The sequence below is a fragment of the Podarcis raffonei genome, chromosome 2, assembly GCF_027172205.1.
Source record: "Podarcis raffonei isolate rPodRaf1 chromosome 2, rPodRaf1.pri, whole genome shotgun sequence".
Lineage (NCBI taxonomy): Eukaryota > Metazoa > Chordata > Lepidosauria > Squamata > Lacertidae > Podarcis > Podarcis raffonei.
This window is the reverse complement of record NC_070603.1, coordinates 115,441,037-115,458,386: the sequence shown is the minus strand read 5'-3', so window position 1 is coordinate 115,458,386 and position 17,350 is coordinate 115,441,037. Positions and strand designations below refer to the sequence as shown.

General features: G+C 40.2%; 1 protein-coding gene across 3 annotated transcripts in view; it reads left to right on the top strand.

The window, feature by feature from the left end:
* The first annotated feature begins 9,748 nt into the window (after positions 1 to 9,748).
* LOC128409009 (oocyte zinc finger protein XlCOF6-like) overlaps positions 9,749 to 17,350 on the top strand; it is a 49,820-nt gene continuing 42,218 nt past the window's right edge. The window contains exon 1 of one of the 3 annotated variants that reach the window (XM_053379161.1): positions 9,749 to 10,202. Coding sequence is in view for 1 of the 3 variants with exons in the window: in XM_053379156.1 (XP_053235131.1) it covers positions 12,333 to 12,482 (150 nt within the window). In the remaining 2 variants the exon portion in view is untranslated. Of the gene's footprint in view, positions 10,203 to 12,306; positions 12,483 to 17,350 lie in introns of those variants that run through there. The other 2 variants (XM_053379160.1, XM_053379156.1) reach the window with 2 other exon arrangements.

Genomic DNA, 17,350 nt, shown 5'->3' with positions numbered 1-17,350 from the left:
AGAATGCGACTGACCTCCAAAACTGTAAGAACGGAACCCTTAGTGTGAGTAGACTTATTTAATGCTCCAAAATTTGAAAATACACTAAGAGAACGTCGGATGTTAGATGATTTAATTTAGGAATTCACCTCGGAAGAGGATTAAAATGGCGCAGGCTACAAAGTCGCAAGGTGGAGGAAGGGAGTATCCCCTCGCCTGACTGAGTGACTGAGTGAATACAAAGTAAACATTTCGGGATTTATTGTGGGGAATTAAAAGAACTTGAAACATTCCACCGTTATGATACATGCTCTGCTCTTTTCGGGGGAGGCAGACAAAAAAAGAAAGCAAGCAAGGAAACTTCATAGAGCCATTTAAAATGGAGCTTCTTAGAACTGCTTAAAAGGACAGCTGGAAATACGACCCAAAGAAACACTCGGAAAAAGAACTTTCTCTAACTTCCCCCAACCTTGGGAATTTATTGACGCTTCTGGGATTTATTTTACGTATGTTTATCTGAACTTTAGTTCAAGGAAACCTAGGACCCCTTGAACTCTGGAACTTTCTGCAGAGGCTGCATTTATGTCCCGCTCATAAACCCCTGGCTTTTTTCCTCTTCCCACTTTCTCCCCTTCCCTCCTTGTTCTCTTATGGTATTTAGGATATTTACATTTTGATTTGAATTAGAAAATTATCTGGTTATTTTGTCCCTCTCTTTTCTCTTTCCTTATTTCTATGTATCTGTTTTCTTCTCTTACCTTATATCTTCCTTTCTCCTTCGCTCCCCATTATAATTAACATAACTAATAATCTATCTTCCCTACCCTTAGCCCTGAGGAAAATTTACCGATTCCATCAACCTAAGCAGGACTAGCATTTAAACCAAGACATCTTTTTAAGTAAATGACATGTTGAATAACTTCAGATTCTGAAAAGTTGGAGACTATTTGATATAATCCACTGAGAACTCCCTGAAATACCTACATCTCGAGGTAATAGAAAACAATGAAAGTCTGACGTATTTTCTGTGAAATGGATTAGGCCGACAAGTGGCTGAAGAGTACAGAAACTGAACAATCTTTTCTAGACTGCAAAAAGAGAATATTATTTTTGATTTTTGCCCTCCATTCTGTCTTTCTCTTTCTTTGTTGTTGAAACAGCTATACTAACATATTAACACAATTTAAATATATGATAACAAAAGACTATTGGTAAAGCTAATGGGATTGGATAACTCTGAATAAGCCATTGAAAGATCTCTCTTTTCCTTTGGGGAATATAGGTTGGATGGTAATTAAAGAGGATCTGTCAATAAGAGTGGCAAAGTGATATAAGAAAATAATATAGGAATATATAAATAAAGGTACTGAAATTACTGAAAGGGTAAAGGAAAGATTGTGAACCCCCTAGGGGAGAGAGAAAAAAGTAAAGCTAGCCACTGAGAATTAACCCATAAAATGTTGGGGAAAAATGGGAAAAAAGTAGGAGGGACACCAGGAGAGAGAAAGGTATCCCGACAAGAGGAAATTAGAGATTTAGACATTTTATGGCTAAAGATTAAAGAGGAATTCAAGCAAAATGAATTGCATATGGAAAACAAATTAGGAGAAATACAGGAACAGATAGATAAGAAAATAGAAAGTGCTGTAGGAGAACTCTCTAGAAAGGTACAAGACTTGACAGCCAAGTCAAAAATAATTGAAGATACCAATAAAAAAACTCAAAAAGATCTGAGAGACCAAAAAAAAGAAACAGAAAAATTAAAGGAAGAAGTAAAAGATTTAAATAAAATGCAAAATCAATTATGGGACAATTTAGCCATGACAGAAATGCGTCAGAAACAACTTAATTTAAAATTCCGAGGAGTTGCAGAAGAAGTAAATGAAGATATAAGAGAAAAAATGGTTAAAGAACTTGCAAAATGGTTGGAAATAAAAGAAGAACAAGTAGCATACACGATAGAAAGTGCGTTTAGAATAAGAGGAAAATCACAACAAATCAAATAAAAAAAAATCCCTGGTGACTGTTTAGTAATATTTAATTCAATGGAAATGAAGAATACTATATTAAGAACAAGCTATAAAAGAAAGTTAATCATTGGAGATTGTCCAATCATCATCTATAAAGAAATTCCAATCAGGATTCTGCGCAAGAGGGAAGGATACAGGCATTTAACAAATGTCCTGAAGAGAAATACAATACAGTACAAATGGGAATTCCCAGAAGGGATTTCCTTTTTTTATAAGAATAAAAAATTCAAACTGATAGACACACAAGAAGCCGGAAAGTTTTTGAGAAGATACGAAAAGGACCTGGGTAGGGAAGAAGAAAGATTTGGAAGAGGAGAGGGGAGAGTGGGGGAAAGAGGAGGGAGAGAGGGGAGAGAGGCCGAGGGACTGGAGGGGAGGGGAGGGGAGACAGAGGAAGAGGCGGAAGGTGCAGGATCGGGGGAGGAAAAGGAGGGGGAAGAGATAGAGACTATTGGAAACAGAAGCACCAGAATTTAAATCAGAAATTAGGATAGAGGGTTGTTAGCTGAAATGACCCTTAAGTTTCTGTCGTGGAATGTGAATGGCTTTAATGAAAAGTCCAAGAGAAATAAATTTGAGAAAATGATAAAGAAAAAAAATGTTGATGTGATCTGTTGCCAAGAAACACATGTTGCCAAAAAACACAAACATATTTTAATAAATAAAAAGTTGGGAATAGAATTCATTAATTCAGATTCCAAGAAAAAAAGAGGGGTAGCAATTTATGTGAATGAGAAATTAGAACCTAAATTGATATGCAAGGACGAGGAAGGAAGAATCTTAGGAGTGCAAATCAATTTTCAGGGAGAAAAACTCAACGTGGTGACAGTTTATGCGCCAAATACAAATAAGTTGGAGTTTTTCAAAAAATTGGAACAAGTCTTATTAAATCTAGAGAATAATAAACTGGTCCTACTTGGAGATCTAAATGGAGTGCCGAAACCAGAACTAGATAGAAGCTCAAAGAGGAAGAATCTAAATCAAGGGAAACTTCCGAGATCGTTTAATGACCTCGAGGAAAATTTAGACTTAATAGATATATGGAGATATAAAAACCCCATGACAAAACAATTCACTCACTTCTCAGAGCCGCATCAGAGTTGGAGCAGGTTGGATCAGATATGGGTATCAAGAGAATTAACAATAAGAGTGTCGAAATGTGAGATACTTCCTAGAACACTATCTGATCACAACCCAATAATATTACATTTAAATTGGAAAACTCAGGGTATGTACAGATGGAGAATGAATGACTATTTATTTGAAAAAGAAGAAGTGATTGAAAAGGCTAAAACCACCTTAAAAGACTACTTTGATTTAAATATCAATAAGGAGACAAACATAGACATAGTTTGGGATGCCAGTAAGGCAGTGCTAAGAGGTTTTCTGATACAACAAAATAGTCAAAGAAGAAAGGTGAGAGAACAAAAAAAAGAAGAGTTAATTACACAATTGAGAGAATGTGAAAAGAATCTGATAGAAAAACCGAGTGATGAAGGGAACAAGCAACTGCACAAGATATTACAAGCACAATACTCAACATTAATAAATCAAGAGGTAGAATGGGGAATTAAGTTAATGAGACAAAAAATTTTCGAATCGGCAAATAAAACTGGAAAGTTTCTGGCGTGGCAACTGAGAAAAAGGAAAAAACAAAATGTTATTAATAAAATAAAAGTAGAAGAACAAATCTTGGAGGACCCTAATGAAATAAAAAAGAGCTTCCTCAAATTCTATGAAAACCTATATAAAAGAGAAGAAGAAGATGCCATAGAAATAGAAAAATATCTAGAAGAAAACAGAATTAACAACATATCGGAAGAGGAAAGAAGTCTGTTAAATAAACCCATAAAAGCAGAGGAAATTCAAGAGGCGATAAAGAGGATGAAACTGGGGAAAGCCCCAGGCCCAGATGGTCTATCGGCCAAGTATTATAAAGTCCTAGAAGAACTTATAACACCGGTGCTATGTGAAGTAATGAATGAGATTTTAGGAGGAGGAAGAACACCAGCATCCTGGAAAGAAGCATACATTACGTTGATACCGAAACCTGATTCGGACAGACAGATCATTAAGAACTACAGACCGATTTCATTACTGAACAATGACTACAAGATCTTCGCAGACGTAATGGCGACCCGACTTAAAAAGTGTCTAGTTAACCTCATCCATACCGATCAGGCTGGTTTTTTACCTAATAGGCAAATAAAAGACAACATAAGACATACAATAAACATCATTGAATACTTAGAATGCAAAAATGAAATCCCCGCAGCTTTAATGTTCATTGACGCCGAAAAGGCTTTTGACAATGTATCCTGGTGTTTTCTTATAAAATGTTTGGAAAAGACAGGGATAGAGGGCACATTCCTTGAAGGAATAAAAGCAATTTACTCACAACAAAGTGCCAAATTAATTATCAATAATAACTTAACAGAACCCTTTGAAATTTCGAAGGGTACAAGGCAGGGGTGCCCTCTGTCACCTCTTCTGTTTATTATGATGTTAGAGATAATTACAAATAAGATAAGGAAAACTTCAGAGATACGCGGAATAAATATTGGAGTAAAAGAATACAAATTGAAAGCATATGCTGACGATCTTATGTTGTCTTTAGAGGATCCAAAAGAGAGTGTTAGTAAGGTGTTAGATCTGTTAGAAGAATTTGGAAAATTATCTGGTTTTAAATTAAATAGAACAAAAACTAAAATGATGACTAAAAATGTGAAAGAGGAGGTAAAAAACCATCTTGAATCTCAAACTGGTATTAAAGAAACAAAAAAAGTAAAATACCTTGGAATCTGGTTAACGATGAAAAATATAAATTTGATGGAAGATAATTACATAACCACATGGAAAGAAATAAGGAAGGACTTAGACACCTGGAACAGAATAAAACTTTCTTGGTCGGGTAGAATGGCGGCCATTAAAATGAGTTTATTACCGAAATTGTTGTTCCTATTTCAAAATATACCGATAATCAGGGGTACCTCAGTATTCAAAGATTGGCAGAAAATACTCTCTAAATTTATCTGGCAAGGGAAAAGGCCCAGAATCAGATTTAAACTACTTACAGATCAAAGAGATAGGAGAGAGAGAGATAGATCAAAGAGAGAGATCGCAGTTCCAAATTTAAAGTTGTATTATGAAGCCTCGTGTCTTTGTTGGGTCAAAGATTGGATCGTTATTAAAAATAAAGACTTGTTAGATCTAGAAGGATTTAATATAAGATTTGGTTGGCACTCTTACCTATGGCGTAACAAGGGAAAGGTTCATAAAGGATTTTCTAACCACATTTTTAGAGGACCACTGCTGGAAGTGTGGGAAAGAAACAAAAAATTATTGGAACAGAAGACCCCTTGGTGGCTATCGCCAATTGATATCCTGACAATAAAAAAACCAAACATCGAAGGAGAAAGATGGACATATGAAGACCTACTAGTAAAAACAGAGACTGGTTGGAGGATTAGGCCTTATGAAGAAATAAAGAACAAATTGACAGGATGGATCCAATTTCACCAAATTAATTCTATATGGTCTGAGGATAAAAAGAATGGGATAAGTGAGAAAAAATCTAGATTTCAGATTGAAATACTAGAAAGTAAAACAAAACTCCTATCGAAAATGTATAGCCTGTTACTTGAATGGGATACCAAAGATGAAGAAGTAAAGGAGGTAATGATCAGATGGGCAATGGACTTCGGACATAACATAGAGTTTGATAAATGGAAGGCATTATGGAATAAAGGCATGAGATTCTTGGCATGCACAACACTCAGGGAAAATATGTATAAAATGATGTACAGGTGGTATGTAACGCCCGTAAAATTGGAAAAAATATATAAAACTGGTGATAAATTATGTTGGAAGTGCAAGATCAAGGAGGGCGATTTCTATCATATGTGGTGGTTGTGTGAGCCTATCAAAAATTCTGGGAATCTATTTACAATGAATTAAAAAAAATCCTCAAATATACCTTTATAAAAAAACCCGAAGCCTTTCTGCTGGGGATAATTGGGGAGGAAATCAAAAAGGAAGACCACACACTCTTTCAGTATGCGACAGTGGCTGCCAGAACTCTAATAGCGCAGAATTGGAAGACATCAAAAATCCCAACTATAAACGAATGGCAAACCAAACTATTTGATTATTTAGAACTGGCAAAAATGACACAGAAAATAAGAAATCAAAAAGACATAAAGTTTAATAAAGAATGGAATAAATTTATGACATATATGGAAACAGAGGTAAAAAATCTAAAAATCACAGTAGGTATGACGTAACACTTGTGACGTAAAGAGTCTTTTGAGGAAAAGAAACTGCGGATAAAAAAATCATATAATATATTCTGAAACCGAGATGAAGGGAAGTCAATTAATGTTGTGTGTTATTTAGTTATTTAGTTAATGTAAGTTAATTAGTTGGTGTTTTATGTTAGGAGATGTTTTTTCTTTTGTTTTTTTTATTATTATTTCTTTTATTTATGTACTCCTTTTTTGTATGTATGTGTTATGTATGTTTATTTTTTCACCTGTTTTAATGTTGGATGTAGCAAAATGAATTAAAATCAATAAAAAAAAATTAAAAAAAAATTTGCCAGGATCTTTTTCAATTTATTGGCTAATTTTTTTGCAAATAATTTATAATATGAATTTAGAAATGAGATTGGTCTATAATTTTTAATTTACTCTAAATTGGATCCATATTTCAGTATCAATGTAATTAGGGCCTCTTGCCATGATTCTGGCACTTGTCCTCCTTCTAAAATTTGGTTCATTATTTTTTCTAACACCGGTAATATGGTCTCTTCCAATTTTTTGTAATTCATTATAGAAATACCGTGTGTACCGGGGACTTTACCATTCTTAGAAGTCACAATTCCTTCTTTTATTTCATTAATATTAATAGGGGCATTTAAGTATTTATTTCTCTTATTTTTGCCAGTCTATTGTTTATTTTAAAAAATCCTATTTTTTCGTCAAGTTCTTCCAGCTCACTTCCATTTGTGTTGTTGTTTTGCAGCAGATTTAGTTAATGTGAAAGCACAAAAGAACCACAAGGAATCTTGAGGCAGGTTACACATTTATTCCAGTTCAGTCTTTGGTTATTGACATTTCTATCCCACAACCCTATCCACCGAGCAGACTGCCTCTCTCCCCTGGCCCTACAAGCCCATCAGTAAAATTTTCTGCAGAGACACTGGGGATTGTTCCATGACAGTTGTCACTTGCTGACAATGCAGAAGGAGGCCACCTTGGTGCACCCAGAAGATACCAGGTGTTGGTTGTAGTTACGTCTATACAAAGTGCATAGCCATTGACCCTCCATAGAGAAATGGGGAGGAATGAGGAGCCTGAATAGCTGACTAGAAGGAAAGGTACCCTGGTAAGCTTCTGTCGATTCTTGAGGGGGCTTTGTATCATTTAACTTCAAAATGTGGAAAATGTTTGTGGGGCCTTCTCCTCCCCCTGTTGCTGCTGCTGAGTGGGGCCCTGGATACCTGCCCCAAACGTTTGCCTTGATGGTAGCAGGATGGGAGAAGTTAAGTGCCCAGAATCAAAAAGGAAAAGTATCTTCTGCATCTTTCTTGATTGAAATGGGTATGTCTGAAACCTCAGACAAAGTTCATGTTGACAGTATCAAAACTGTTATTCATAACCCAGTTAATATATTTATTACTGCTGATATAAAGAGTCTATCCTTCAGAGAAATACAATATAATGCTGTCCCAAACAAACACTTTAACCAGATAAACTTGCCTTCTTGGAGGTGGGGCAAGATGCTGAGGGAATCTATTCTATCTGGTGGGGGGGGGCTCAATGCACCCAGAAGATTCCAGTTGTGGGTTGTAGTTGCATCTATACAAAGTGCACAGCCTTTGCCCCTTCATAAAGAAAGAAATGGGGGGCCTATTTTCATTCAGTCTCCAGTGTGTCCATGGGTGGGTGTGTTTTAGGTTTCCTTTCCCCCCTTCCTTGCAGTCCTGACAAAATCCAAACCTCCATGCCAATGCTTTCAGCCCCAGAAGAGGAGCTCCCCTTGGTGTCGAGGGAGGGGGGGGGTCCAAGGGAGCATCTGGAGCCCTGCCATTCCTTCTGGCGCTGGTCCCTTCCCCTCCTCTCTCTGCCATCCCAGGGCCACTCTTGACTCCCCAGCAGGAGACTGGATCTGTCTGTGATGGTGAGATGTCCTGGCTGGTTGAAGGACCACTTCCTGTTTCCTGGAGCTCCATCCTTCTTTCTCATGCAAGGTGGAGTCATGAAGCAGGTGAAGATTGAGCACACCTAAGGGTGACATGGGGGGTGTATTCTGCATATCCTTTCCCCGTCTGCTCCTTTTCTGGATCAAAATCCCCAGCTAATCTGTCTAGCTGCTCCTCCTGCTGCTGCTGCTGCCTGTCACTGTTCCTGTGTCTCTGGAGTGTTTCTTTGAGGAGAATACAGGGCACTGCAAAAGACATTGTGTGTAATGAGTGTGCAATAAGGTAGACAGAGGCTGAGCCCTCCCTGTAATCCAAACAGGGAGACTTCTGTCCAGGAGATTTCTGTATCAAAAATTCTTTGCTGAGGTGGAAGGGGGGACTAAGTGTTATGTATTGAAGTTCTCACCCTGGCCACCAGGGGTATTGTGTATATAGTTTTCACTCGGGTCCACGTCAGTCAATTTAGGCGGGAAACCCTGGGTTGTTGTTGTTACAGTGTTGACAGCCGGCTGCCTATAAAAGCAGGCCAGCTGAGCTGTTTGCTGTTCAGTTCAGTTCCAGCTTACTATAAAGAACCACTTGGAGGAATCTCTGTGGCGTCTGCTATGTCCACCCACAATTTAATACTCAGTGAGATTGGAGTAGAACCAGTTACCCAGAAGAGTTATTAGGCTTTTTTGCTATAAGCTACTTCATACATTGTAAGAAGTGGGTCCTGAGACCCTTGATCCCCTTCTTTAAAATACCATCTGAAGAATCTTGGTGAAGCAAATAAAGAGTTTATTGAGGACAAATAGGTAAAGGTAAAGGGACCCCTGACCGTGAGGTCCTGTTGAGGATGACACTGGGGTTGCGGTGCTCATCTCACTTTACTGGCCGAGGGAGCCAGCGTACAGCTTCTGGTTCACGTGGCCAGCATGACTAAGCTGCTTATGGCAAACCAGAGCAGTGCACGGAAACGCCATTTACCTTCCCGCTGGAGCGGTATGTAATAAAAAAATTTAAGGTCTTATATATATAATAAATGTTCATAAATGTACCAACCAAGCACATACATAGATATGTGGACCACATGTCTGAAGCAGCACAGGAAAAGCAACAACATTCAAATTTCTGTTGTAGACTGCCTTTTCTGTGATGTAGGTATGATGTATGGAGGGGTGGTCTTGAGGGCAGGGAATTTAAAAGGGCTATATAAGGGCAGGCAAACCTTTGTTCTGGGTCCTCCTCTGTTCTCCTGCGTGTGAGGGGAGCACCCTGTTGCAACAGTTCAATAAAGATCAGGCTTACTAGCTGCTTTGCTTCTCAATATTCTCTGGTTGGCCTGTTATTTTCTCCTACTGATGGAGAACCGACAAAGGACTCTATAAAGGCTCTTGTGTCCCCCATAAGGGAATAAGGGCAGATTTTGTTTACAACAGGTACCTATTTATCTTCTTGCACTTTGTGCTTTTGAATTGCTAGGTTGGCAGGAGCAGAAACAGAGCAACGGGAGCTCACCCCATTGCAGGGATTCAAACTGCCAACCTTCTGATTGGCAAGCCCTAGGCTCTGGGGTTTAAACCACAACTCCAGCCGCGTCGCTTATTGAGGACAATACGTTATTGCAAAAGCGGGGGTCCAAAGCAGGCACAGTCCAGCTGGAGCGAAGAATGAGCTTTTATTCCCTATGCACACGTTCCCTCCCTCTTCTCCCCATTGGTTGGGTGCTGCAAGGTTTTCCTTCCCCCAATTATCAAATAACAGACAAGAGGCTGAACGTGGAGAGAAACTTCTCCTTCCTTCTCAGAGTTGCCTCCACTTCCGGCTTCACCAGCAGAGATAAAATTGGAGCTTGCAAAGGAGGGGAGGGAGGGAGGCGGGAAGCGGGGCTGCGTCGTGCGGAGGCGGAGGAGGGGGCTTCTTCCTAATCAAGCCTCCTAATTAAGCGCGTCACTCCCTGCCTCCCACGCGGGGGCTCCCATTCCCGCCCCCGCTGCCCAGGATTTCGGGTGAGTGCAAAGCCAGTGGCGGGGAAGGAGGGAAGGGGCTTTGCGAGGGGGTCCAGGATGAGAAGCCCCGGGACGGGATCCGGGCGGGGAGAAAAGAAGGCAGGAAAGGGAGCTGTTCTCTTAAAGGGGGCCTTGAAGGGGAGGGGGGGAGAAGCTTCCTTCTGCAGGGACATGGTGCAAAGGGAGGAGGCGGGCGAGAGGAGAGGGGTGGGCATTGCTGGCCAGGATCGCCTTAATAGTATTAATTTAAATTTAGTATCTATACCCCAGCAGAAGACCCCTCGGAGAAGGACCTTATCTTTAGGCAACAGGCGAAAGCCTTGCTCTTCTCCCAGACGTTTGGCTCATTAAAAATCTATGGACTGCACACCCGCATGGGGGGGGGGAGGAAGGGTTGTCGTTTCTATTTCTTGCTCTGCTATGCATCTCTGTGTTTTTCTCTTGTAAGCTACCCTGTGATCTATAAATAAAATTTATTATTATTATTATTATTATTATTATTATTAGGAAGGGCAGTATAGAAATGTGAAGAATAGCTGTAAAAATAGGAAGCCCTCTTGCGTTCAAGGGGGGGGGGTTGGGACAAAGTCTCTGATCAGCATGTGTAACAGGATGTGCTTAGGAGGGAATAATACTATTAAGAATAATAATAATAATTCATTACTTGCACCCTGCCCATCTGACTGTGTTGCTTCAGCCACTCTGGGCGGCTTCCAACAAAAACACCAAAAAATTTAAAACATTAAAAACTTCCCTGTACAGGGATGCCATCAGAATACGTCCATTTTGTAGAAATGGCCTTCAAACATACAGAAGTGCCCTCTTTAAGGATCCACGTGGTGTAAACGTGTATGTTGTCCTCTAGGTCCAAACACATAGTAAGAGCAAGCAGTGCTCCAAAGTGCTTCTCTTGTGAACTTGCCATCTAAGTTGTTTACTCCTGACCAAAACTCCTGTTTCCCAAAAGGACTGGAGGGGGGGGGTCTCTCTCTCTTTTTTTTAAAATAATATTTATTAAAGTTTTAAAGGTTACAGAAAGAAAAAGTAAAAAACACCATATTAAACAAAAACAATACAACACATCACAATAAGGGGGGGGAAAGGATGAGAAAAAGAAAAAAAAGAACAGAAAAAGAAAATCCATTAAAAAAAACAAAAAAAGATACAGCGAATCTTCCCATAACTTATCTTTCATTAGCTTATTTCCTTGACCTCCTCACACCTCCCTTTTTTGTATTCTAGTTCGATTATCTGTTTCAGCAAATCCTTTCCATCTTTTCAAATTTTTGTCCTGTAATTTATCTTCATATAATGTAACTTTACTTTCCCTCCTTTCACCAATTAACAGTCAGTTTTTTCCTAATCCTTTATAACATTTCTGCTAAAATCACATCATCATTCCAACATCCTTCTAACATTCATTAATTTTACAATGTTTCTGTAAATAGTCTTTAAATTTCTTCCAATCTTCCTCCACCGACTCTTCTCCCTGGTCTCGGATTCTGCCAGTCATTTCCACCAGTTCCATGTAGTCCATCACCTTCATCTGCCATTCTTCCCGGGTGGGTAGATCTTGTGTCTTCCAGTACTTTGCAATAAGTATTCTTGCTGCTGTTGTAGCATACATAAAGAAAGTTCTATCCTTCTTTGGCACCAATTGGCCGACCATGCCCAGGAGAAAGGCCTCTGGTTTCTTCAGAAAGGTATATTTAAATACCTTTTTCATTTCATTATAGATCATCTCCCAGAAAGTCTTAATCCTTGGGCATGTCCACCATAGGTGAAAGAATGTACCTTCAGTCTCTTTACATTTCCAACATTTATTATCGGGCAAATGGTAGATTTTTGCAATCTTGACTGGTGTCATGTACCACCTGTAGATAATTTTCATTATATTCTCTCTTAAGGCATTGCATGCCGTGAACTTCATACCTGTGGTCCATAACTGTTCCCAGTCAGCCATCATAATATTATGTCCAACATCTTGTGCCCATTTAATCATAGCAGATTTCACCGTTTCATCCTGAGTATTCCATTTCAACAGCAAGTTATACATTCTTGCCAAGTTCTTAATTTTAAGAACTGGAGCTGGGCATGTTTAGCCTGGAGAAGAGGAGGTTAAGGGGTGATATGATAGCCATGTTCAAATATATAAAAGGATGTCACATAGAGGAGGGAGAAAGGTTGTTTTCTGCTGCTCCAGAGAAGCGGACACGGAGCAATGGATCCAAACTACAAGAAAGAAGATTCCACCTAAACATTAGGAAGAACTTCCTGACAGTAAGAGCTGTTCGACAGTGGAATTTGCTACCAAGGAGTGTGGTGGAGTCTCCTTCTTTGGAGGTCTTTAAGCAGAGGCTTGACAACCATATGTCAGGAGTGCTCTGATGGTGTTTCCTGCTTGGCAGGGGGTTGGACTCGATGGCCCTTGTGGTCTCTTCCAACTCTATGATTCTATGATTCTATGATAATTTTAGGATCTAGCAGCTCTGTTTCCAATTTTGATTTTTCCACCTGGAAGCCAATTTTTTTGTCCAAGTTATATGCCTCCATTATCTGGTAATAATGAAGCCAATCTCGCACTCTATTTTTTAATTTTTCAAAACTCTGCAGTTTTAATCTGTCTCCCTCTTGTTCCAAAATTTCCCAATATTTCGGCCATTTGGCCTCCATATTGAACTTTTTCTGAGCCTTCGCTTCCATTGGTGACAACCACCTTGGGGTTTTATTTTCAAGCAAGTCCTTATATCTTATCCAAACATTGAACAGTGCTTTTCTGACAATATGGTTTTTAAACGCTTTATGTGCTTTGACCTTGTCGTACCACAGATATGCATGCCACCCAAATACATTGTTAAAACCTTCTAAATCCAGCACGTCAGTGTTTTCAAGAAGCATCCATTCTCTCAGCCAGCAAAAAGCGGCTGATTCATAATAAAGTTTTAAGTCTGGCAGGGCAAATCCACCTCTTTCTTTAGCATCAGTTAGTATCTTAAATTTTATGCGAGGCTTCTTGCCCTGCCAGACAAATCTAGAGATATCTTTCTGCCACTTCTTGAAACACTCCTTTTTATCCAAAATTTGCAATGTTTGAAACAAAAACAGCATCCTTGGCGATACATTCATTTTTATCACAGCAATTCGGCCTAACGATAGCTTCAGGTTTGACCATATTTCTAAATCCTTTTTCACTTCCATCCAACATTTTTCATAGTTATCCTTAAATAAATTCACATTCTTAGCGGTCATGTTAACCCCTAGGTATTTCACTTTCTTAGCCAGTGTTAATCCTGTCTCCTTCTGAAACCTCTCTCTCTCAGTCACTGTTAGATTTTTCTCTAAAACCTTAGTTTTCATCTTATTCAACTTAAATCCCGCTACTTGTCCAAATTCTTGGATCAGTTCCAGTACTCTCTTAGTACTAGATTCTGGCTCCTGTAATGTCAATACCAAATCATCGGCAAATGCTTTCAATTTGTACTGTTTAGCACCGACTTGTATACCTTTAACCATTTGGTCCCTTCTAATCATGTTTAAAAGAACCTCCAGGACCGATATAAAAAGCAATGGAGAGATTGGGCAACCTTGTCGTGTTCCTTTCTCTATCTTAAATTCTTCCGTCACTACATTATTCACAATTAATTTAGCCTTTTGTTCTGAGTAAATTGCACCTATACCATTGCCAAAACCTTGACCAACTCCCATCCCCTGTAAATTCTTCTTCATAAAACTCCAAGAAATATTGTCAAAGGCTTTCTCCGCGTCCACAAATATCAAGACTGCTTTAGTATTAATATTCACTTGTAATTTTTCTAGAATATTAATTATGTTCCTCGTATTGTCAGACAAGTGTCTGCCCGGGAGAAAGCCAGCTTGATCTTTATGAATTTCTTCTACTAGTACCTTTTTTAATCTTTTAGCCAAAATGTCTGCAAAAATTTTATAATCCACATTAAGCAAAGATATGGGGCGGTAGTTCTTAAGCTGTGTCTTCTCAGCCTCTGTTTTCGGTATAAGTGTAATAATAAGCTTCCTTCCACGACTCTGGTGCCCTTTTCCCTTCCAATATTTCATTACAAACTTCCTTTAATGGCTGTACTAACCATTCTTTCAGGGATCTATAATATCTTGAAGTCAAACCATCCGGTCCTGGAGATTTGCCTAATTGCATATTCTGGATGGCCCCTTCTACCTCCTGCTCCGTTATTTTGCAGTTCAACATTAGCTTATTTTCTTGAGAGATTTTTTGTAGTCCATTTGTTTTCAAAAATAGGTCAATATCCATTTCTTTCTGCGTCTCCTGTGTATATAATTGTTTAAAGTACCTCTGGAAACACTTTCTGATCTCCACTGGATTCTGTATATTTTTTCCTTCCACTTCCAAGTTTGTAATGGTATTAAGTTTTTGTCTTTTTTTCATTTGCCAAGCCAGCAGTTTTCCACATTTATTTGTCGATGCGGAAATGTGGAGGGGGGGTCTCCTCATCACTTTTAACCCACCCCACTCCCACCGCATGGAAGGCAGAGGACGTGTTCATTCACAATCCCAGTAAACCATGAAGTGAACCAGGCGCTGCAGCTCCTTCCCCTCTCACTGGGCTGCTGCAAGAAAAGGCAGCAGAGGAGGAAACGGATGGTTTTGAAGGCTCTTCCTGCCTCTCTCCCCTGAGCAACAAGAGCAAAGGGTGTTTGCAGGGCTGGAGGCAGGAAGGGCAGAGGGAGCAGTGGGCGGATCCACCGCCTCTCCCAGGGGGTCCAGATGCAAGCAAGGGGGTTCCTTCTTCTCCATGCAAGGGCCACCCATGTATTCAGAGCAGTCCTTTGCAGATTAACTCTTAAGTTCCAAGGGATCTACTCTCAGGCCACTAATGTGCATACCATGCCAGCCTTAGGAAGGGAGGTGGCACAGGCAGGTGAAAGAAATTGCCAAAGGTGTTTGAAAATGGGTGGGGGCTCTTGGGAAGGGGGTGCCCAATTGGGGCTTCTCCAGGGGCAGCAGAATGTCTTGGGCAGGAGAATCCCTGCAGGGGCGCTCAGACTCCCTTGGCTTCTTCTTCCCTCCCTCCCAGGAAGCTGCAACTTGCTCTGGCTTCTGCGCTCCTCAGGAAGGTGAACCTGCAAACCTAGCTGAGACTAAACCTGCAACCCTGGCCAGGATGGAAGGAGGAAGATGGACGGTTGACCTGGTCAGGCTGTCTCCCGCATCCCTCCCCACAACCTCTGAGCATTCCCTCCCAGGACCCTTGGAGAAATCTGGTGAGTTCCAGGGGAGAGGAGATGGGGACAGAGATAGATGGATGGTGGAGGGAGAAAGGGGAAAAGATGGAGAGGAGACAAATTGATGGTAGCTCCTGACAGGAAGAAGGAAGGGGTGAGGCCTTCTCCGAAGCATCTCTTTGTTTCTTGAATCCCTTTCATAAAGTACAGTGGTACCTTGGGTTAAATACGCTTCAGGTTACAGACTCCGCTAACCCAAAAATAGTACCTCTGGTTAAGAACTTTGCTTCAGGATGAGAACACAAAACGCGTGGCAGCAGCGGGAGGCCCCATTAGCTAAAGTGGTGCTTCAGGTTAAGAACAGTTTCAGGTTAAGAACGGACCTCCGGAACGAATTGAGTATGTAACCAGAGGTACCACTGTAGTGGGGGCAGATTTTCTTCCTCCAGGATTTTAAATCTTAGGAGTTACAGTGGTACCTTGGTTCTCAAACATAATCGGTTCCGGAAGTCTTCCAAAACTAAAGCGTTCCAAAACCAAGGAGCATAAAATGAAAGCAATAAACAATGTTCTGTACCATAAAATAAATAAGACAGTATTTTAGATGATAGAAATTAAAATTAAAACAAAAAAACAAGCCACAGTCAAGAATGAAAAAGCCACACAAACAAAAACGCAAAAAATAGGAAACAACTAAAGCACCAAATGTCACCTCAGAACACTGCAACCAGAAACGGCTTGAATATTGATTGGGGGGGAGCTTAAATTAGCTGTGCAAGGGAACAAATGGGATGAAAAAAGCCTTGATTACGATGGAGACGACTTAAATTAGCTGCTCAAGGGTAAAACGGAATGAAAAAAAGCCCCAATTAGGATGGGGGGGGCACTTAAATTTGCTGCGCAACAGTAAAAATGGAAGCTCAGGAGCACGTTCGGTTACCGCGGCAAACTTCAAAAACAGGAACACCTATTTTGGGGTTTGCAAATGATGAATCAACAGAAGCCTAGTCAATCTATGGACTTCCCTTTTTTTGAAATATTTTTATTGGTTTTTACAAATGCAAGTTTATATTAAAGACATTTATATAATCATTTCATGAGATTCTCTGAATCACATGACTTCACTCCATTCCTTTCATGGGTCCTTATATTACTGTATTTTTCGCTCCATAAGGCACACTGGACCTTAAGACGCACCTAGTTTTCAGAGGGGGAAAACAGGGAAAAAATATTCTGAATCAAACGTACTAAACTATTTAATAAACTACTGGTATATCAGAGTGAGACTAAGAGGGACAGGAACTGTTTGTTTGTTTGTTTAGTGTGCAGGCTCAAGGAGCCAGCGGATCAGCTGAGACGCACCGGATTTGCGTAATTTTTCCCTCTCCCTCATCCTCTGCCCTCCAGTCCCCAGCAGCCTTCCTTTTTTACCTCCAGATTTTCACTGCGCTCGTGGCTCAGAGCTCGAGTTTGGGGTTTTTTTTTGCTGCTGGTTGCTTAAATTTTATCCTTCCCGATCCAACCCCTCCTGTGTCCTGCCGTCCCTCTGCAGCCTCATTGCTCCATCAGGGAGCGGGCGGACCTTCTGCTGGCTACGCACCACTTTTAAAATTGCCTTCTGGCTTTGAATCACCTGCCTCCCTTTGCTATTTTACTCAAGGTATTTGCCCTGTGCCTGGGGTTTTTTTTCCATTTAACAGTTTGCAGCCTCTTCCTTCCGTTGCTTGTTTTGAGGCAGGATAGATTTGAGCAAGTGATCAGGACTTGGATTGCAGGGGATTCGCCATTAGCTGTGTAAAAGCGCTCCTCCTTGCAGCCTTCTATGTTGTTTGTACACGTGGCTACTGGTATCAGGTTCAGTTTGAGTAATAAGCAACCCCTGGCAGCAATAGAATGGAGCATAAAAAAGGAGTAGGGGCACTGGGACCCAG